Here is a 23,916-nt window from a genome sequence, read left to right as displayed (position 1 = left end):
ACTATCCTATTGAAACTTTTTATAGTGCATCGTGTAGGGTAGAGACAAGATTTTCAGATACTGGTACGTTTATTCCGATATAGCCAAAAGGAGAGAAATAATAGTAAAAAAAATAAAATTCCCAAAATTTTCCTCTAAAATCTGTAATTAAAGTTTTCTGTAGCTGGCAGCACTGCTAACAGTTAGACGAAAGCTATCTTAAATTAAACACTGGTTCGCATCTAACATATTCTACAAGTATTATGGCGATATTTAAGGAACAAAGATTACAATTACCAAAAATATATATGACAGTAAAGAGGAAAGTATGGAAAAACTAGCAAAAAAAAAAAAAAAAAAAAAGGATTAGAACCTAAATACGAATTTCTCGTTCTCCCATAATTACTGCATTGTTACGATCTGTACCCGCATTTGTTCAGTAAGAAAAATGTTTTGTTGGCGTAAGTTGACTTGAACTCGGATGTATAGGTACAGATTTATAAACAAAAATTTCGATTTGTTTGCCCAAATTTCGGAAAATTTTAATTTCCCTAATTGGTAACTTCGCGAGCAGGCCCGTCCAGTTGCTGTTAACAATTAGGTATCCATCCGAGGTATCTACCTGGCAAGTTTTAAGGTGGTCTCTCTACAACGAAGGAAGCTACAGGGAAAAAGGTACCTAATTCGAGAAGTAAATTCTCGAATTTTTGACTGAGGTGAAATTTGAGAAGGAAATTCGACACCAGAAGAAAACGAAATTAATATGATAAACTATGGTCAAACCATATTTGGCAAAAATAATATCCCGATATTTAATTAGTGTCCACACGGGAGTGGCTTAAAAAGTGACACATCAGTGTGTGCCACTTTGGCCACCTGTTTCCGAAGGGTTACGAGTGTACATTTGATTACATTTTTTTGACTACTAACCCGTCTTTTTGTTGTAGTTATACTCTCAACTGATAATAATATCGTTGTTGTAAACAATAACTTTATACGGAAATTTTTCTCTCCTTTTTATATCTTAGTTTCAACACTGCTGGTGAGAGATGCAGGGTGTTTCAAAATGAATATCGGGGGTTTAAGTATTCGTAGTACTTATTCCATTTTACATACAATTATAAACAATTAATCAAGTAAAAGAGCATCTTAAACACTCTTCCCTACAAGTGTTTGATGTGAGGTTCATTCGTCACACGGCACACCTCTAGTCGATAGGCGAGAAGGCCCATAAACTTTCAACCATATGGCACATAACACATTCAACTTAGGGGAGTCTCGTTTCAGCTGTACCATCTCCTGAGCATTTGCTGATCGCCAGATGCAAACATTATGAGTGTTCACATTAGCTCTTAGGTGAAATGTCGATTTATCACTGAAAACGACACAATCCAAAAAAATTTCCATTGTTATGCAGAAATATTTCACTTGCGAAGTTGGCACGTAAACCGTAATCTGTAGGCTTTAAAACTTGCAGCAACTACAAACGATAAGGACATAGTTGCAAGCGTCTCCTTAATATTCTTCACACAGACGGTTGCACTGTAACTACAAATTCAGTCTTTATTAAAACACAAAATATTGCTGCTCTCTAGTCTCTATCTTTGCTTCTTGCTCTTTCTAACGGCAAACAGAAGAAACAATAGATGTTCATGCGTGCGTACAAAACTGTTTGAGTTGCTCTTTCATTTCATATAATATTTATAATTGTAAGTTAATTGTAATAGATACTACATAGTTTCCAAACCTTAATATTAATTTTGAAACACTCTGCATTACTTCAAATTGCGTCATTCTATATCCATGTCTTGTATATACATATCACCAGGGCTGACCCTAGGCAATTTGTCGTCCCGTGCAGTGGCATAATTTTCCGCTTCCGCCTTTCACGAGAAATAACAAATCTTAAAAGTCATTATTTTACGTATGCTACTCCAGCATGAACAACAAAGGGGAGGGTAAGTGCAGTTGCACTCAGAAAGGCTTAAATACTTACTAAAAATACAATCCCGTTGGGTCTGTTTTTTTAAAATATTAATTTGTTATGCTAGCAAATATAAAGCAAACACACATACAGAGCAAAGATGATAATCCTTTTTAAAGAATTCAATATCGAGCTTCAATCTCAATGTATCAGTTTGCAATTCCAGTACAACTTTCTTTTATCTTTACCAATTCTTTTATCTCTATTTCTTAATTTTTCTTCTACATCTGTTAACATTTCTTAAAAGAACTTGTTTATATCTTCTATATCTTTTATATCTTGTTTATATCTTAAAAGAACTTGATTCTGACAAAACCAAGACTCGTTTTCATACCAAAACTGTGATACCTAAGTAAACGGAACAGGCATTCGCTACTATTCGAGAATTGAGTTCTTGCATTTGACAACAAACAAACAAGTTGTGCTGACATTTGCTTTTGCATTGTCCATATGACCTTAAACTAATGCAACCTAAACATGGTTTACTATTGTGGTATTCAAACAGGGTCAGCTTAGTAAATTTAACTACTATCATCATGAAGTCTGTTTCCAACAAGAAATATTTAAATAATATACTTATAACAGATTTTGCCGGACCCCCAAACTCGATGCTCCATGCAAATGCACGTGTTGCACATATGGTATGGTATGATGGCTCTGCATATCATATATGTAGTCGACAAATAGATATTTAGAAAAATAATACTAGGCAATTTGGTATTAGTTTTTAATTTTTTATAAGTTATTTGCATTTTATATTGATAGTATTTTCGTACTTATGGAAAGAATACTTTCACGAAAAAACAAAATTTTATTTCTTAGTTGATATTAATGTAAGACTGCTGAAACTCGAATTGTTAGTAGGTATGCTATTCATATAAATTGTAAAATATTTGTAGGGTATCAGTATCTAGAGTTTAATTTATTTTTCATTTTACGGTGATTACACCTACATAAAATATTTCACACTTAAATTGACATAAGATGCATATAAATGACTATATGGAAAAAACGAAATTCAGAGAAAAAACGAGAGGCAAAGTTTTTCTAAAAAAACGTACATTTCTGAAAAAGTACGAACGTTTTTTATTTACAACACTATCTGCAACTAAGGAAAGTTTGAGCGATAGCGTTCAGCTATAGTTTCATGTAGAATGTATTCTACTATAAGTTTTAAGAAAATAACTGAAATATAAATAACTGAATATCACTGAACAGTAAGGCACGTAATTATGATAGCTCAACTATAAAAATACCTGCACACAACATAATAAATTTTATGAGCTCCGAAATAGAAAGTAACAAATCGTATAAGATTCAGTCTAAAAAGCAATTGTTACTTAAAGAATGGAAATACAGAAATCCGAGAATCGAGATAAAACGAGAAATGTTTACGATACTTTTCGTCTCGCCTCAATTCTTATGTCCAAAGCGAGACGTTAATTTCAGTTAGTCTTGTCCCGTCTCGAATGTAAAATATTAATTCTCGTCTCAATTTTCCTTGTTTTGTTTTAGAAGCGAAATGAGAAATTCCTCTTGTCGTGGGCAACACTAACTAAACAAAACCAAAATATTATTTCCAAATATCACCTTTCTGGTAATAATGTTATGCCCTCAGTGATAATAAATTATTATTATTATTATTATTATTATTATTATTATTATTATTATTATTATTATTATTATTATTATTATTATTATTATTATTCCTTTAGATTAAGATTTGATATTTCAAGTATTGACATCTGAGTATTCAAATATCTGAAGATATTAGAACATGTGTCATCGCTTATCAAGCGCCACCGAAAATTCTAAAGTAAAAAAAAAATGTACTGGTCGTACGGGGATAAGAGTTGATAACCTTCGGATTATTGGTCAAACGCAGTAATTGATTCGTGCTTAGTTTCTTTTCGACTATAATATACGCGCCATATTTGATTCAAAATAAAGGAGCTTTGTATTTTTTTTTCAAAAAACTGAAATGTTAATAATTTAGTGAATACAGTGATATAATACCCTCTAAATTCTCTATTACATATTCCTGTGTTTTGAATTCGACTATTAACAAGCCCTGTTTTGAGCGAACAAAAAAGGCTCTTTATATAATTACTCTCAAAAATCTAACGCATTAGGTGAATGGTTAGCTTTGTGGTTTTCTAAACTGGTGATCCAAGTTCGGGTCTCACCCAAGTACTTTACAATTTATTTATTTTTTTTTAATTTTCATTTAATAGGCTGAGCTCCTGTTTGATGCTGCTGAATGAAAGTTAATCTCCAGTGGAGAAATTCAGTGATGATGTCATCCTGAGAATAAAGGAAGTAAAATGAATGGTGCAAAGGAGTTAATTCTGTTAATCGTTCTATATTTGATATTAACCGTTAATTTCGTACATTTTAAATTGTTGTTTATTGACACTATGTTCTCTTTTCTTCCTTGTGTATCAATGTGTAAATTTTTACAACTGTTATTCAAGTCAAGACCCTTAGTACGTTTCCATCAATCTCTTAGTACGGATATGTTCTCCAACTCGTTTCAGTGTTATCGAATTTTGCGTTTTTAATATTTACAAATAGATTACTGCATACCAAAATTTAACAGTTTCAAAAGTCTTTTAACGAATAAAGAAATCGGACAAGATCTTCTTTCGAAGTAATATTACGTGTTAATCAGTGGCGCTGCAACCTAAGAGCTCAGACCCTGTTAGACACCCAAAATTTTCATTAGAGGCTATGTTCTTCCCCTGAAAAATCCGTTCATACTTCGATTGATTTGCAGGTAAGCCTATTGTTAATAGTTTCAAAACTCAGCGCAAAGCTTTGTGTTTAGTTAAAAGAATAACCTAATACATATACCACATAATCTCTCCGTATATTATTTGATACGCACACATGTATAGTCATTTGAAGTAAGTTAACTTGTTTATATAATCCCTCATTTGAGTTAATTATAAGATTATTTAAGTCCCCTGATTGCTATGTTCTCATCGGCGCCTCTGGTGTCCGCATACTTTTTCTGGTATTGTGTTGTTTACTGACAGTACAAGCATCCAAAGTGTCCTTTTTGTCATTTCGTTAGCCAGCGTTTTGCTCCACTTCTGCAAAAAAATACTCTTTACGATTTGTGCTTTTAACAGGTGGGGCAGCTTCACACTGCTCTCCTAAATACTACCAGACGTAATTAATCTTGGAGCAGGCTTTAGTTGGGTTGCCTATCTCGCGGACGTTTTACATCAAGAATTTCGGTGGCTCACTCTACATCGGCACAATATACGATATTGGACTGACGAAAACCCGCGATGGATTCGGGATTCTTACAAAAAAGTATTCCGAGAAGGTAACTGTTTAGGGTGGAATATTGAGCAACCATATTACATTAATGTTTTTCATTAACGGAAACTGAATTGCCCAAGATATGTGAACCTACGTAAAGCCAAAATAATAGCAACTATCGAGAATTTGGTACTAGAAGCTTTTTCTAAAATTTGATTTCAACAAGATGCAATTCCGGCATATTTCGGTTATAATGTTCGAAGTTAAATCGGTTACACTTTTTTCAATCGAGTGATTGGTAGAGATGTGCCATAGAGAAAGCACCTCGATATCCTGATCTATCTCCTCTTGAATGTTTATACTGAGATAGTTAAATAGCAGAGCTTATGAACAGAAACCTGGTAATATTAAAAACTAAAGGACATAATAGTAAATACAGGGTGTTTATAAAAGAACTCCGGGGTTTTAAAAATTAATATCTTATTAACGATAAAAGAGAGGAAAATTTCGTTAATTTCTCTGAAAGGACTAGCTCAAAAAGTTTTAGTCATACTAATTGGAAATGTTATTATCAACAGGTGGCAGCGCTGCGGAGCGTTTACCTTGAGACGACGTAGCGGCTGCGGTACTCAGTGAATCAGTGCCGTGCCGTGTGGATTGTTGCGCTTCGCGCTATGATGACGCCACAACAAAAGGCTCAATGTGTTATTTGACTCATAGAAAGTAAGTCTGTTGTTACTGTATAAAGAAACTTTCGACGTAGCTATGGCGTTGACCCGCCTACGGTTAAAACCATTCGTCAATGATTAACTGCATTCAGGGAAACAGGAAGTGTTTTAAAGCAAAAGTCGCCGGGTAGGCCGTGTGTGTCTGAAAAGAATGTGGACAGAATCCGAGCTTCATGCATTCGAAGCCCTAAGAAATCGTTGTCAAGACGCGATTGTTAAAATTGTTAAAACAAACGTGAAAACGTAAGCTTTCCAATCATGTATAACACATGTATGTATGTTTTTACTTATTTTGCCTCAAAACCCCGGCGATGCTCCTATTGAACTTTATTAAATACTTAAAAACAAAACTTGAAAATGAAAGTTTTCCAATCATGTATAACACATATATGTACGTTTTTTACTTAATTAAAATATTTTTCCTCAAAACCTCGGAATTCTTTTATAGACACAGAGCTCAATTACACCAAACAAACATGGATGAATTTTATTGACGTTTTTCTCACTTTTAGGTCTCAGAAGAACATCAATTCGAATGTATAATTAAATAGTATATTTTCTGAAATCCAAACAACACACTTGCAATGTAGAGGGTTTGGAGACGAAAATACTAAGGGAGTAACAATATTTTTGGTCCATGTATCTTTAGTGACAACTTGTACAGTACATAACAGGCCTGCACGTACATATAGTCAAAAGAATATAAGCTCTATTTTACAGGAACATGTTGTTGTTCCCCTCACAATTTCTTCTCACTTAAGGTTCCATAGCAACTTATTCTGCAGTTGTTAGACATAACAGCATTTTGAAACGTCGAATTCATTACTAACAATCCTAATGTCTAATGCCCCATATTCACATTGTACACTTAGATTCTTCTGAATGTGATCTGGTACATGCCACCAAATTGTATGCCATGGAGCCGCGGTTAGAAGTCTTGACATCTAGCCCACCGACAGTCCCGTCGAGAGATATTTCTAACCCGACTTCTTATTGGATACAATCATTTTATGCATGTATATTTTTACGTGGACTTGTAGCCGCAAAGTGTGTCTTTTGTTGAGACATTTAATCAATTCGTCATCCTCTTTCGATTGTCCAGCTCTAGCTCGGCACCGTAAAGGTTACTAGCTTCCGGATGACCTACACTTGTTGTACGGTGACAACACAGGTTTTCTCACTGCAGTTATTGCAGTTATTACGAGATCTTCAAGTTTTGCAAGTGATTTAAATCTAGGTCATGTGTGGCCGTTCTCTTTCGCATTTTAGTTAATGTATTCCTAGTTTTATTACTGCCTATCAGAGATGAAGATAAAGCTAGCTAGCGCTGGCAGAAACAGAAAGAGAAATAGGAGAAAGAGAAACTGGAAAAGGATCTTGAGAGGCAGCCGAAAATAAAAACCAAGAAACAAATAAGAGAAAGGCATAAGTCCTTCCCAAGTTCTCCTGCGCTCAGGTTTTGCTCCTCGTTTTAAAACTTTTATGTTATCGATCAACACCATACTTTGGCGTATTTAACAAAAGGTGCTGAAATAATATTATAGCACTCGGCTAAATTTTAGCAGAATTTTATTTTTAAATTAGTTATATCAATGGCGTATGGGGTAATGTCAAAGTAATGTCAAAGTATTGCGGGAAATAATATTAGCCAGTGAGGTCAGTGGCGTATTAGTTAACGTCAAATAGTGTTTAACAACTAAAGTACTGTAGTAAATAATATTATGAAGTGACACCTGGAAATATAGTTATGTAATACATTAGTGCTAAATAGTATTAGTTAAAGTACTTTGGTGACGGTTGTGCTGGAAGTAATAGACAGTCAGGGTTGAAAGAGAAGTGTGTGTTAGAACTTAGGTTTTGATACCACTGATCACATACGAAGGACCACAGTTTGACCCAGTGGGGCTCACATTGCGACGCGCACATTTTGATATTGACATGCTTCCGATAGTTGTTCACATTTTGCAACTTTTATATATTTAACGTTTTCAGAAAAACACATTCAATGTGAGGTATTTACCCGCTTCGGAACATTTCATACTGGTCACCGTGATAGTTTTTTTCTGACAGTGGTACTCACTTATTACAGCTTTGAGCAGTACGTATTCCGATTTAGTTTCTCGGTCGATACCGAATTTGTAATAAGAAATGAAGGTTTTCATTCGGAAGATCAAAGTAAGAAACTTTTGTATATTTAAAATGTTCAGGAAAACCGATTATAACCGGAATATTAGCTATACGCAACTTTAGACAAACATATATATACAGGGTGTCCATAAACTTCGTTGCCACTTCCTGTATCTTCGAAACGACTGCGAATATGAGAAAACGCAAAAACACTTCCATCATTATTTTAAGGGGCTTGAATTTTGAGCTATAGAAGGTGCACCTCAGAACCACAATACAGGGGTACATGGGGCAAACTGAAAATTTTAAGTAGCATCGCGTAATGTAGTCGCTAACGCTCTCGCTTTCGGTGGAAGTTGTCCTGGTGGGGACACTTGAACGAAAAAGTGTAAAATTCTTTTTCAGCCCAGCCACCGTGAATCAACTTTTCGTGGGTTTTCCTCATTCACACTATGCAAATACCGGGGTGTTACCTAAAATATATTTCCCAGGCCGCTTCCATCCTACCCCAATCCCTTCTTCATTCCCTTTCCCTGGCTAGTGTGCTCGTCGAGGGACGTCATCCCTCAAACGTGACGGGCTAAATGGCCGTAAGATGCCAAGAGCCCCGAAATCTAAATCTTAAATCCCAAATCCTAAAAATTGTAAAGTTCAAAGGGGGTTGGATAATATATTAGTTGAAAAGGTTTCGGTAAGAGAAGTATTTTGCCGGAAGTTTCAACTTCCTCCTGTTGTATCCATCGAAAATAGAGTGGGTTTACATTTCATGTCCATAAAGTCCGTTGACACCCCGTGTATCTTTGAAACGTCTGAGTATATGAGAAAACACAAAAACACGTCAATCATTATTTTAAGAGACTTATATTTTGAGCTATAAAAGGCACACCTCCGACATCCCAATATAGAGATACGTGGGATCAACTTGAAGATTTTAAATGTCAAACGAGGTCTAGTAATGTATCGTTGAATAGGTCTCGTCAAGAGAGTTTCTAGGTCGTTTCAAGTCCGTACGTTGACCCATAAAAAGTAGCAGGGTTTTACACTTCATGTGCATATAGTTTGTTGCCACCACAAAATCATCTTATATGTAGGATATCCATAAAGTTTGTAGCCACCCCTCTATCTTCGAAACTACTGCCAAAATGAGAGAACGCGAAAAAAGGTCCATTATTATTTTGAGGAGCTTGAATTTTGAGCTATAGAAGGTTTACCACAAACTCTCACATATAGGGGTGGAGTAAACGTAAAAATTTTTGTGGATGGCAAATGTAAACCCTGCCATTTTTAACGGGGTTAACATTAGCTCCTGAAACTTTCGGCAAAATAATTTTGTCTTTTCTAGAACTTTCTAACGATATATTAATCCCCTTTGCAATTTGAAATTGTTAAGTTGACCCTACGTACTCCTATATCGGGGTGTCTGGGATGGACCTTTTATAGCTTCTAATTTAAGACCCTTAAAATAATTATGGACGTGTTTTTACGTTTTCTCATATTCGTGGTCGTTTCGAAGATACAGGGGTGGCAACGGACTTTATGGACACATTGTTTATATATGTAAGAATTCACTCTTGCTCTTTGTAGTATGATTTGATATATATATCCATGTGTGTAATTATCTCTTGTGTATATTATTCAAGTGTAATAAATATTGTGCAATTTCGGCTAACGTGACCAAAACATACAGTATGTTTAACGTTTTCATATCCAATTGTGTAGTATGTACATACAATTAAACAAAAATTGTTTTAACGATTTGAATGACAATTTTCATAATTAGGTGTAAATAATTGACATTTACTTATCTGTCTAATAGGTGAAAGTTTGGACTCAGCTGGATATTCCAAGTGGTCAGAAGGTGAACCTAATAATTACCAAGGAAAAGAACATTGTGGTTCCATTAGCATAGAAGACGGAAGATTAAATGACATATACTGTGATCAAGAATATACTTTTACTTGTGAATATGAACTATCGGCATACGAAATCCAGCGTATTATACCAAATAGAGCACGGTATTTTATAAAATAAAGTTGTACAACGAATCTAGTTGTCCTTACTGGTTAACACGGCAATGTAAGCTTGTCTTTCATATTTTCAATGACGTACAAAATTTTAATTGGAAGCAAATAATTTTCAAACTATATATTATGTGATGCATTATGCAAATATATTGAGGACAATTAAACAATTGAATATATTGGTATTTTTCTCTTACATACCATTTTTTTTCAATCAATTTCCGGATTTCATTTATGTAGTGTATACGTATCCTCATCGCCAAAAGTGTATCCATATCGGCGTGACGTTTATATGACAGCGGAGTAAAGTACGGAAGAGAAGGTTGCATAAGAATTTGGCATTAACGTTTAGAAGTTTTCATTTTGATAAGAAAATTAGCGTAGATACAGATTTTAAGCACCATAGTACAACGAATCATAAAAATACCTCCCCTGTAAGTGCTCTAATCCCATTACTTGTGGTCCAGTTAATTTGCAGTTGTGAGAAGACCTGATCACATACAACCCAACATACACGTAAAATTTTTCACACTGGCAGCAATTGGTAGTAGTGAGTGAAGTCTTCATGCAAGTAAAATTGTGAGTAGATGACGCATAAAACATTTCTCCATTCTGAGATAAATCTCTGTGTTTCAGAGCGTGTTGTCCAACGAACACTTAAACCATATGACTTATTCTCCAACTCTTAACCGTATGCCCCGTCTCTCAGACGGCCATCAATATATATAATTTAATAACATGTTTGGAATATTATACTTTTCCTAAACATCATGAAAAGGAACAAGATATTCTACACACTCTCTCTCTCTCTCACACACTCACACATACACTATATATACATATATATATATATATATATATATATATATATATATATATATATATATATATATATATATATATATATATATATAGTGTCTCAAAAATAATTTTCAAGGCTGTTTTGTTATTATGAGAGTTACAACAAAACGTAATATGGCAAACCGTCTCCAAATATTTTGTTTTCAATCAAAAGAGAATGATTCCTTTAAAAAGGATAAGTCGTTTGGGCTGTACACTTTTCATGAGAATGCAACGTTGATAATTACCTGGACCCACAACAGAAAGGAATGATGTTACTGTCTTATAGGTTAACATGTCGATGGGCAGCCCCCATTTCAATCAGTAACTTCATCGATTCATGTTATGAAATAAGTGAAGAATAAAGTAACAGACTAATAAGAACTTTTATTTCTACCGGATCAGTCTTTATAAGTATGTTTGAAAGTGGAATTAGAATATTTTGTCTAACTATAGCATTTATTTTGTTTGTCTCCAAAACAATAACATTTATCATTGCATCCGTGAAAAGTAAGGACCACACCTCATGTTTGGAAGGATTTTTTCCGTGCACTCGATCCTGAATAGTCAAACGAGAGAACCCAACTCTAATTATGTTAAGGTGCAAAGTCCTACGGTTCCGAGGAGGCACTTGAGAAGACCATGCGTCACCATTCTTGACTACATATTTTGCTGGCGGAACATCAATTTGTACTGGGTCAGGTGGTGGCAATCCTGGTATGTCTTCAACATCTTCTCCTTCTGAATTATCTTCCTCTTCGTCTTCCAACTCGTCCTCCTGTATTTACTTCTACACCACTTATATCGTTATTATCGTAATCCGGGTCTGAGTACGTCTAGTTAAAATCGCAAAAACACTCACTAGAAACATCACTTTCTTCTGCCAGTAAACAACTAATACGGGCATCAAAGCCACCATCGGTTGATCGAGCAAAAAAAAAAATATCTCCACAACTAGTACAATGCCTCTGGATCGCAAAAAGATACATAGAAACATACTTCATAAAAAAACACCGCACTTAAAACTTTTATGTGCTTAAACGTATGCCCAGTCACACAGACTCGAGAAAAAGTAACAACTCCCTTATGCCCCGCCTATCAGACAGATTAACTCTCAAAAATTCAACTACTACAAAAAAGATGCGAAGCTCGTACTGAGTAGAAATTCCCAGAGATACATGATGAAACGGGGACTGGTACAGTGGACGGGATGTTTCTTGTTGTTTCCACACCATAGAAACAAAAATACCAGTCCCCTGTACCAGTCCCCCTTTCATCATGTACCTCTGGGAATTTCTACTCAGTACGAGCTTCGCATCTTTGTGTAGTAGTTGAATTTTTGAGAGTTAATCCGTCTGATAGGCGGGGCATATGGGTTACAGACGGAGCATATGGGTTAGGTGTTAATCTCAATATTGCTTCGTGTGGGATGCATTATTTCTTTATATATTTTATATTTACAGAAATAAAAATACTCATACTTCACGAATCAAGAAATGCTTGAAAGTAGCTGAAAATGTAAAATCTATAACAACCGCTGAAAATAAGTTTGTAAATCACTGTACCATTGACAGACCTTCTCCAGTTCTTCTTATTCTAACATCATTGTCTTTCTATTGTAAAGAAGATCTTGCTTGTCACACAGAGTATGCATTGAAAGTGAAATTGAACATTTGAAAAAGTTTCAGCCTGACTGAAATTAGAAACCGGGTTGCCGAATATAAACTCAATTCACTAAGCACTCACCCACCACACCACTTCATTTTCCACCAAAACTATTACCTAGTAAAAACAATTTCATGGAAGAATATACAGAAAATGCTAATGCTTATGTGAGTGTGAAAATGACTTACTCCAGATTTCTTTGTTTAACTCAAAAACATGTTACATGTATATAGACGTTCCTCAATTTGGAAAATATCAAGAAACATTTTCCAGTTTAGGCTACGTCATCGGTTTCATTGATGGTCCCGATTTACTGTATATTTCATCTTTACCATAACTTCTAAATTCCAAAGAAGAAAAGACGATATAAATTATTTTCACATCCTTTGAATTGTATCAACACGTGTAGAAATAGACAGTTGTATGTTTATGTACCATAACTACTAGAATTTTGTGATATTCATATGAGGAATATCTGGTAAATTGAGCCGGTGGCACTAGCCGAGTGATCTCGGGCGTTCGGCTGCTGATCATGTGGCGCAATCCACTGGGGGTTTGAATTCCAATGAAGAGCAACGTCGGAATTTTAACTGTCCTCGGTATTTCAGTGTTCGTGTTCCTATAGTGTTAGGAATACGACAAAAGGAATGACATTTCAGTGGCGAACAATACCCGGGTTGGGGAGAATTGTCTAAAATATGTGAAAGCAAGAAACTCCCATTGCAGCTACTTGGGATCCAATGACGTTGTGGAATAATTAATTTTTCTGTATGGGAAGGTAAGGAATAGATAATTGGTATTCTAATTGTGTTATTCTTTTTTATTATTATTAGTCTTCTTCTTCTTCTTCTTTTTATTATTATTATTATTATTCATAGAGAATAGAGACAGAAAAGATATACAGTATGTCAGATGTTTCTTAGGTTTACACATGAACGAAATAATATCATTATCTTTATGGATTTACAGATGGAATTATCATTTTATAACAACAAGAAATGGAATATACATATTTGTTAGTTGATACCATTAATACATTGTGTTCTGCCCTTCTTCTAGGTAGAGAGTTGAGGTGACATCTTAAATAGGATCGTTCTCGTGAGTTGTTGTAAATAGTTGTAAGTTTGATCGCCACTTGCAATTTGTGCACAGCTAGGAACATTTTCTAGGAACTCAGTTTTTTTACCATACTACAGCAGTATGGACGTGCTTAGCCTTTTATAATTATCAATTATTGTCCAAAAACGTTACGTTCCCAGACTGTACCAAACAAGGTTAACACAAATGACGTAAGTTTCTGTTGTTGGCATTTCACCTGTCAAGGAAGTCATCCCAATTCTGAAACCAAGAGAAATTGAATATTTTTCATGTTAGTATATATCAGAAGCATCCATATTGCAAATTATAAAAATTTTCTTACTTTCCTAAGTCGGAATCGAACGTGCGACACCAACGTTATGAAACTAACGCATAAGCCACTACTCTAAGACATCACTGACTTGCGACAAGGAAAAAACTGGATGTGCAGTGAATTCAGTATTTACAGACCTTTACAGTGCCAATTTAATAATGGTGAATCTTTCTGATTTCAGTCATAATAAAATATTAAAATACTATGCAGAAAGAATAGTCTAGATAATTAAAATTTAAATTGACAACTAAAAGGACATACAAACACGTAAGGTCATGAAGGAGAAATTTGCCTTTAGAGTGCTGCGACCCCTTGACAGGCACACTGCCACGTCCTGGTAAGAGAGAGCGAGGCTCCTGCCCCGGGTAAAACAAGGAAGGGTCTCTACCCCGGTAAATTTAAGAAATACATTTAACGAACCTTCCTCAGTAACGTATGTTTCTTATACTTACGAGTTTTACTCACTTTAAGAACAGGGATAAAACACACAAACACTGTGGACAGTAAATATCACAAACACTATTCACTCGGTCTCCTCTTGCCTAAAGTAAAACAATAAAATATTATCATAATATAATAATAGTAATACTTTTTTCTTGAGTTATACTTAATGTCCTGTCGACCGGTAACCAGAGACTTCATATTGAAGCTATGAATGAAGTGAGTTCTGATGTTCGAAGTAGAACTATTTTTTTAATCCGAACAATTGTTGAATGATAGATTTGCTTTCTTCTAAAAGTTCTAAACGTTTCTAAAGATTTACTTTAGAAAAAAGTTTTACTTTTACACAAACTATTGTCCTTGCATATTTGTTTTACAGAAACGTTTGTACTTTTGACTTTGGTGAGTCGAGATACTAATTTTTTCAAATATTATTATTGAACTGAGAAATGAAGCATTAATTGCTGTTGTGTTTCTCTTCGTACAGTTTAAGAAACACATATCTTATTTTTTTTACCTTAAATGCCACTAGATGTTTCCGTCTTCTTACCTGCGTACCAAGAATTTAGAAACAGACATTGACATCACCTGGATTTTATTTTTTGATGAGAAAATTTCCTTTATATTAACAGAACGTTGACCATTGGCGCCTGCCAGTTTAGGCTGCTTCGATCCAAATAATTGTGTTAAAAATAATATTTTAAATCTCCATTCTGCTTTTTTTGAATTATATCGACAAAATTTCATGGATTATAATGTGGATATAATAATACGGTGAACATGCAATTTTTTGTCTTCCACCATGTATGTGTTGTCAAATCTGTACAAAAATTAAAACAACATGTAATATTAATAAACAAAAAGTTCAAAATCTTACAAGTTAGCTATTCATGACATAACTATCGCATGATCCGAATAACTCTGGTATATCCATAAGTCATCATTTGCCATATTTCACCGAAATACGTCATGACTTTTCCGACACTTTAAATATTGGTAACATGCAACGTTCATTGACCTCACCACTATTCACTTACTCTCTTATGATTACCGAACCCTTTAGGTTACTTCCCGTAGATACAGAAAGTTGAAATGTAGTATCCAGACTTGGTGAAGCGTGAAAGTAAACAAATAAAAAGCAACAGGATGATATTTCTCTCCCCGAAAGCCCCTACAATGAAGTGTGCTGATTATTCAACAAAAATACTTGAAATCAAATCAGAAAATTCATAAAATATAAAATATATAGCCAAATCTCTTCTTTCCAATAATAATAATAATAATAATAATAATAATAATAATAATAATAATAATAATAATAATAAGAAGAAGAAGAAGAAGAAGAAGAAGAAGAAGAAGAAGATGACAGACTTACAATATCAATGCAGTAAACCATACCTCCCAATAAAGAAAAAATAATAAATTCAACGACGGGATATGTACATGGGCCATTTTCTTTTTTCACACTTTGCCACCAATTTCTCATACACAGATTAGAAAATATACTAATAGTTTTGTTAACGTTTTGATATAATTCAAAGAATGTGAAATTAACTTCTACCATCTTTTCCTCTTTGGAAACTAGAAGGTAAAGAAGAATTGTATTGTAAATCGGGACAGTCCCTGAAAACGATGAGGTAGCCTTAACGTGACTAACGTTTCGTGTTATGGTCCTCATTGAAGAACTGGTTTCTGGGTTAAAAACGAAATTTTGAGTTAGTCATTGCGACACTCACATAAGAACAGGGATAATGTTTTTAATTTGACTAACAGAGTGCTCCTTTAACTGTGTATATTCGACGAAAACCGTTTGGGCTAAGAAAAAAACACGTTCGCCATATAATTCTATAATAAAATTACGCGCATCTAGGGTATTTACTTTATTTCATAGTTCTTCTATATTCATTTTCTAACATTCTTCAATAGTTGTAATCGTAATTCATAAATTATACGAATAATAATAATAATAATAATAATAATAATAATAATAATAATAATAATAATAATAATAATAATTATTATTATTATTATTATTATTATTATTATTATTATTATTATTATTAGGAAGTGTCCGGGAATTGTGAATATGGGAGAACTATGAATAAAGTAAATACATGGGCGTAATTTTATTATAAAATTATATGATAGAGGCATTTTTTTTTACCCCAAATGGCGATCGTCCAATACACACGGTTACTGGAGCATTCTGGTTTGTCAAATTTAAAAGCCTTCATTGATTTATCCCTGTGCATGCGACGTCTTCTTCATACCCACCGTGGCGAAGTCAGAAGAACACTCGCCTTCGTATCGTAGGTATGTTGGTTCGCGACAGCGTCGGGGTACTTTTTTCAAGTGATTATGACACTCACTGTTATGTAAACAAATCACGCATACTGGTGATTTAATATATTCTTGGGAAAAAGTTTTGTGGTTTATTGGTGTCTCTACCGGTGGTGCAATGCTGGTGGTTTTGTTTCGGAAACGGAAGTGTGACCAAAGGGGATCGTCGCCGCGGGGCATCTAATTTTTGCCGTCAGGTCTCTAATTGCCCGTCGCAAGTCCACCGACGCATTCAGCCTAGCTTAGTTTTAGGTTGTTTACATTATCAGTTTTCTTTTTCTAATTTTCAAAAAAAAATCCGTACAAAATAACGTAATAAACAAAAAAAAATATAAAAAATACATTTGACCGAAACAAGACTTTTACAACATTGAAATTGTAAAATTGTGCAATTTTCTTAAGACACATCACAACGAGCTTGCCCGCTCTTAATTGACAGCATTGTCTTAGAGTAGGGGGATACGTTCTGATGCTCCTTAGTTCTATTCCTGTTGGATACTTAAATTTTTTTATCGTTTTTAATGTTGGTACTTCCGATTTAAGATAAAAAAGAAAATATTAAAAGTATCTCGGTTTTGGTTTTGATACAACTTTTTTCATTGCACTCGTAATAGACCAGTGGCCTACAAGATGACATCAGCTGGTATAACCTTGAGTCGTAGTGTCTGGTACTGTAACTTGTTGTTCGAACAAATGATGAATACGTGAAGCATATCGTTAGTATAGGTAAAAATACGACTGGTCGAAAACAAACTTTCTTATTTCACAGAAATTGTTTATATTTCTCCTACTCCTTCTTCTACTACTATTGCCAGAAATATTAGTACTTTAAGCAATTCACCACTTCATAATCGTTCCATACCAATAAAAAAGACTTCAAAATTAATATAAACTTCATATATTATAAAATATGTTGCCAAGTCAGTATGTTCATGTAAAATATGTATGTTCAAATCCGGGCCAACTTGAAACTTTTTCAAATATTTCAATTTCAATTTTATACATACTCAGTGACAAGCAAGATCTTTTCTCCTCTAGAAACAAAAAGATGTTTCTGAGAGGAGAATTCGAAAAAGGTCTCTCAACGGAGGCAATAATTTACATACTTATTAACAGCAGTTGTTCTAGATTTTATATTTTCAGCTCCAGTCAAGCATTTCCTGATACATGCGGGGTCAATATTTTATTTCTCTATATATACAATATATAAAGAAATAATACATTCCATATACAACAATTTTTAGATTAATACCAGATGTTCTTTGGAAAACACGATCCGAAATATAGAGACTCATCTTAAAATGGGGAACTCTTTCATTAGCCACCTACTTTAAAATGTTACCTAGATAAACACCTGGATCAGGTCTACCAGATGCTGTCCATGCCAAGAAAAGTTTAGTGTAAGTTGGGTTGCAGCTTTCTGGGCGTTCTCGTAACTGCAAATTTAACTGGACCCAAGTAATGGAATTAGAGGACTCACGGGGGAAGGGAGATATTTTTGTGGTTCGCCGTACAGTCATCTCTAAACAGATTCTTATTATCACTTTTTCGATTTATTGTCTTATATGCTAAGTTAAACAACAAAATATGTATCACTGATAACGTAGATCGTTTTACTTTTAAAAATGATCTCTGTTGCATATTGGTAAAATATTCATCTCCAGACGTGATGTTGGGAGAAGAGAGAGAAAGGGAAACGACATCTGTAAGATCAACGTTACGAAAGAAAACACACGGAAGAAAGCGACATGAAAATCTACAATTCTTAACTTTAAAAAAATGTCCTATTAAGGTTAAAATATATATAAAATGGCAAAATTAATCTTTTCTCATATACCAGTATACCTATTTCAGTATCAAATCACATCTATCCACTATTACGAGATAAAAAAGACAAACATATTTCCATTTCAATAACCAAATCATGAAAAAATTCTTTACCTCACCTAGACTCGAACTTGCAACCTTTGCAATGGTAAACCAGATGTCTCCTGACTGAAATAGTAACTTCTCTAACAGCAGACCTTTAACCGTGCCTTTCATAGTTCAGGAATTTAAAATGTTCTGTTTGCGGAGACACACTTCCTAATTTTGATTCCACCAGTGAATTATTACTTCCGCCTAACTGCCTTACAATGGAAAGTGATTATGCTGAATATGAATATATTTAGTTGGTTTGAAGTAAGGACTGTAATAAATGAAAATAAGATTCTAATTACTAACTAACTAACTGTATGGTCTATGAAACCCAGAGTTTCAATGCCGCGTTCAAAGACGGTATCCGCTGACCTATCCTTAGCCAACTGGATCCAGATTCTACATTGTATTCCTGTTTCGGCGAGACTCATCTTAATATTGTCCTCCCATCTTCGTCTAGGTTTTCCTAATTATCGTTTCCTGATTGGTCTTCCAGTCGAAACTTTGAAAGTGTTTCTACTTTCTTCCATCCTAGATTCATGACCTGCTCAAGGAAGAATCCTAGACTTGATGACCCTAACAATGTTTGGTAAATCGTAAAAAATATGTAGTTCCTCGTTATGGGGTTTCCTTCATTCCCCATTCAAGTTCCTCTTGGGTACGAATATTCGCTTCAGGATCAGGACAGAATTCGCGAAAACAAGAGATTTTGAACTGAATAACAAGACCAATTCCTGCTTTCAGTCGCCATTTAATTTCGTCGTGAACATAATTTTCCTCTGTTAATATTGATTCTAGATATCTGAAAGTATTCACTGAAAGTATCTGAAATTATCAAAAGTATTTTTTGAAATTTTAAAACAAACATAATTTTCCATATCACGATCGCGACAAACAACTATGGATCTAGTTTTCTCTGTATTTACTTCTAAACCCAAGTCACTCCAAGCGTTTAGTCAGATCTCTGAATTCTTCTACTGTTCTGCTATCATCGTCTATAAAGTTTACACCAACAGCATAGCCATCACCTGGTAAACACTGTTCAACTCTAAGCTCGGTTGCTATCTTTGATTTTTCTTATATCGTTTTCCAGGACAAAGTTGAATAATAATGGCGACAACGCATCTCATTGTTTCAGGTCATTCTCGACGTGAAAACTCGTGGCAAAATATTTCCTATGTGGACCTTACTTTGGGATTCATTTAAACATTTCATAATTAATCTAATTACCTTTTTCAGTATTCTAAACTCTGTATAGACGTTATACGTTTCTCTCTTAACCGAGTAGTAAACCCTTTTTAAAATCAATAAATTGGTATTGTACATGGGTGTTGTATTCCTACTTCTTTTCGTGAATTAGCGAATGCTAAATATTTGATCGATAGTTGATCATTTTCGTCTAAATCCGCACTGATAATCGCCTATAATTTCTTCTGAGTATGAGGTCCTTTGTAATAGAATGTTTCAACGAATTTTATAGGACGTTGGCAAAAGAAAATGCCTCAATAATTATTACAGTCAGTTTTGAATCATTTCTTGCGAATTAGAACAATAATTGATTGTTTCTTTTCTTTTGGCAATTCCAGGTTTTTCCAAATAATGAAAACCAGTTTGTGTATCTTGTTCCACAATTTCTCGCCTGGAGCTAAAATGAACTCAGCCGGAATTTTGTCTGTACCCGGAGATCTCTATTTCCTTAACTTCTTTATAGTATTTTCTACTTCTTTTTGGTTGGGTTCTGGAAATATACGATTCTGCATTGTGTATCTCCCTTTCTTTGCACATATTCGTTTTAGGCAACGTATTAAACAAACCATCAAAGAAATATTTCCATCTATTTAAGATGCCATCTGTATCCATGAGAACTGTTCGGTCTGCTTTCTTTAATATATAAGCACGAGATTGATAGCCTTTCTTAAATTCGTTGATCCACATATACATAACCCAAATGTTTTTATTTTAACTATTATCTTGAAGTTTCAAATAATAGTTTGAATTTTAGCTTTCAAACATCACGTTTCTTTGTTCTAATTGTGTTTTTAAGTTTCCCGCCTGATATCTACGAACATTTCCATCATCAAAGAAATATTTCCATTTATTTAAGATGCCATCTGTATCCATGAGAACTGTTCGGTCTGCTTTCTTTAATATATAAGCACGAGATTGATAGCCTTTCTTAAATTCGTTGATCCACATATACATAACCCAAATGTTTTTATTTTAACTATTATCTTCAAGTTTCAAATAATAGTTTGAATTTTAGCTTTCAAACATCGCGTTTCTTTGTTCTAATTGTTTTTTAAGTTTCCCGCCTGATGTCTACGAACATTTGTGCAGTTATTTCATTCAGATTTTGCAGCCAACGTAATTTCGCCGGTTCTCATCTCTGCTAGTTGAATGCATTCCTGGTCGAACCATGGTTTGCTTCTACGTGTTTCCGCGTATTCCATTTTTTATTTTTGCTAAAAGATGCTATCTGTAATATAGATTCAACTATCCTCAACGATAGCGCACTCTGAATCTTCTAAAACCGAGAATCTAATCGAAACTTCAATCTGCTATTTTTTCCTACCTGTTTCTCTTCTTGTTTCCTTAAATTAAATCTGTCGTTTTCAAACAGTATATTTATTTTTGTTCAACGATATCTCTCTTATCATAGCTGCTACCAGATAGTGATCAGTATCACAATCATTATCTGTAAACTACCGGACATCAATTGTTAGATTGTGTTCTTCTATCAACTATAGCGTTATCAATTTATCGTTAATAAGTGTTTTTTTCGTCTGGTGATGTCCAGGTGTATTTATGAACATCGCGATGTGGGAATTTTGTACTATTCACTATTAGTTTTTTTGGATTTTTCCAAGTTCATTAGTCTAGCACCGTTCCCATTACTTTTCTTATGCAGACTTTCGTTTCCTATAATAAGTTTGAAATATCCACTCGTCCTAATTTCACGTTGAAATCCCATAATAGAATTTTTATTGGGTGTTGCGGCAGTTGGTCAAATATCCGTTCCACTTCTCGGTAAAAACTGTCTTTCATTTCGTCATTATTTTCTTCTTTTCCGGAATGTACATTTAAAACAATAATATCATACCATCGATTCTTAAAAGTAATAAAAAAAAGTATGTCAGTACCAAATTCAACCCGCTTAATTGCTGATATTATTAGTTTGTGATTACTGATTTGTATTTTTTCCCGTAAAATAACCTAAAATTCCCGGAATTCACAGTTTGATTTTCTTCCCAAGCAAGTTCCTGAAGACCTACTAAGTACATCCTGTATTTCTATTCCTCACCCGTTACGAATATTAACTCGCCGATTCTGTATAGACTTCTAAAAATTCCATGATAAAAATCTTATGTTCATTTCCTTTTGCTGAGGTCGTTTTAAGTTATGAATTCTCGTATCAATAATTGCCTTTTTTAACAGGATGAAGTTGCAAACGTTACACAAACCAACAAACTCGAGGACCACTTCTATTCGTCTCTCCGCGACTGCTTACTCAGTATATTCGAAGCTAACCTCTGTATCTAGAGGCCTTCTCGATCCGCAACCTGAGGACGCTCAATACAGTGAAGACAGAAATCCTTGTTACATAGAAAAGATCGTAATTCTTAAATAAAATACACAAGTATTTATTATATGTAAAATACAATATAATGCAATAACTAAATAAAATGATGACCAGTAAACCACACTAGCATTTTCCAAGGATGGGGAAAATGATCGATATGATGTTTTTCACTTTTCAACATAAACTTTTAAGGTAGCTCAGAGAGTAAATCGATAAAGAAAAGTGACCATAGATTTATCACAATCCCCGGTAAGTCTATCACAATTCCCGGCAGGTCTCAACAAAGATGAATTACATTTTCCCTCCACTCTTTATGTAGACACTAGCTGGAAGACGTACACCCTTATATATTTTCATACTTCACCTCATAATATGATCCATTCTGCAAGCTTTCTACACAGTAAACGCTACAAATACTTTAAAATATCTCCGACAACAGACAAGGTATTGCCTTCAAAGTTCGCCCATTATCAAATGGTAGTGATACTCTTGTTTATAGAAATATATACATATACATTTCCAGATGGTGGAAGAGCGTCTTGAAGCAGTATGACTTGGTAAAGAACTTGTAAAACTTTAAGATCATTGGTCCCAAACTTGGTCTCAAATATTTATTTATTGTTTTATCATTAAGAATTTAGGGAATAATTAAATATGTCATACTTTTTAAATGTACAAATTACAAATTTATTGATTTGGTATTATAAGTGGTGCTTATTGCCTATGTACCATTTTTACAACCTTTGTTTTCAAAATACTTATGAAACCTCTAGAATAATCGGCGTCATTTTGCTGGGTGTGAAATTAGACTGAAATAAATGCAAATAATCATACAACTTGAAATGTGTGAGTGGGTTGAATGTTATATCTAATAAAATACACTTCTACTACAAATACACCGTGTCCATAAAAGGAATATAATACTATAAAATGGTAGTAGATCGCTTTTAATAATGGTATTTGGATAAAAAGTATCTCTAAGGAGAAAGCGGGAGGAATCTGGTAGTTCTGAACAATATGAGCATCGAAACTTCTGATACAATAATAGATACTAAGTAGGATTTGTTGTTTTCATCACGATGCATAGTATCGCCATTTCTTTTGATATTATTTTAAGAAAATATCACTATAACACATAGCTATGAATATAATAAAGAATAGTTTCGATTTACGAATCTTCTTTGAAGATGAATGTGTAACATGTTAGAAATGGCGAACAAAACTATTATTATTATTATTATTACTATTATTATTTTATTTACAGTAGTAGTAATAGTAGAAGAGAAGGTTTGGAGTGTTTTCGGAATTACCAGGAAATAATTACTAGGAAATAATAACCTTTGTTTTTGATCAGTCAAATATTTAACCCATGGTAAGAATGAGGCTTATATACTCTTCAATTGTTTGCAAAACACGTTATGTTCCCAGACAGCACGAATCAAGTTAGATACGAATGATGTAATTTTGTAAACGGGTTGTTAGTATGTCCACTGTGACGGAAGTCGATTCAACTATATATAACATATATAAAACCTTGAGCATATTACGAAAATTCGGAACCCCCTTTAAAATATAAGTCCAACAATCATGTAGTAGTAATGTTCAGGGTCATT

General features: G+C 34.1%; 1 protein-coding gene across 1 annotated transcript in view; it reads left to right on the top strand.

The window, feature by feature from the left end:
• LOC145683402 (hemolymph lipopolysaccharide-binding protein-like) overlaps nt 1–10,282 on the top strand; it is a 392,275-nt gene extending 381,993 nt beyond the window's left edge. The window contains exon 4 of the mRNA XM_081754738.1: nt 9,905–10,282. Coding sequence (XP_081610864.1) covers nt 9,905–10,119 — 215 coding nt within the window. The 3' untranslated portion in view covers nt 10,120–10,282. The remainder of the gene's footprint in view (nt 1–9,904) is intronic.
• Nucleotides 10,283–23,916: the final 13,634 nt, after the last annotated feature.

The sequence above is a fragment of the Thermobia domestica genome, chromosome 4 (assembly GCF_964235325.1).
Source record: "Thermobia domestica chromosome 4, izTheDome1.hap1.1, whole genome shotgun sequence".
Lineage (NCBI taxonomy): Eukaryota > Metazoa > Arthropoda > Insecta > Zygentoma > Lepismatidae > Thermobia > Thermobia domestica.
This window is presented reverse-complemented; position numbering and strand designations above follow the sequence as displayed.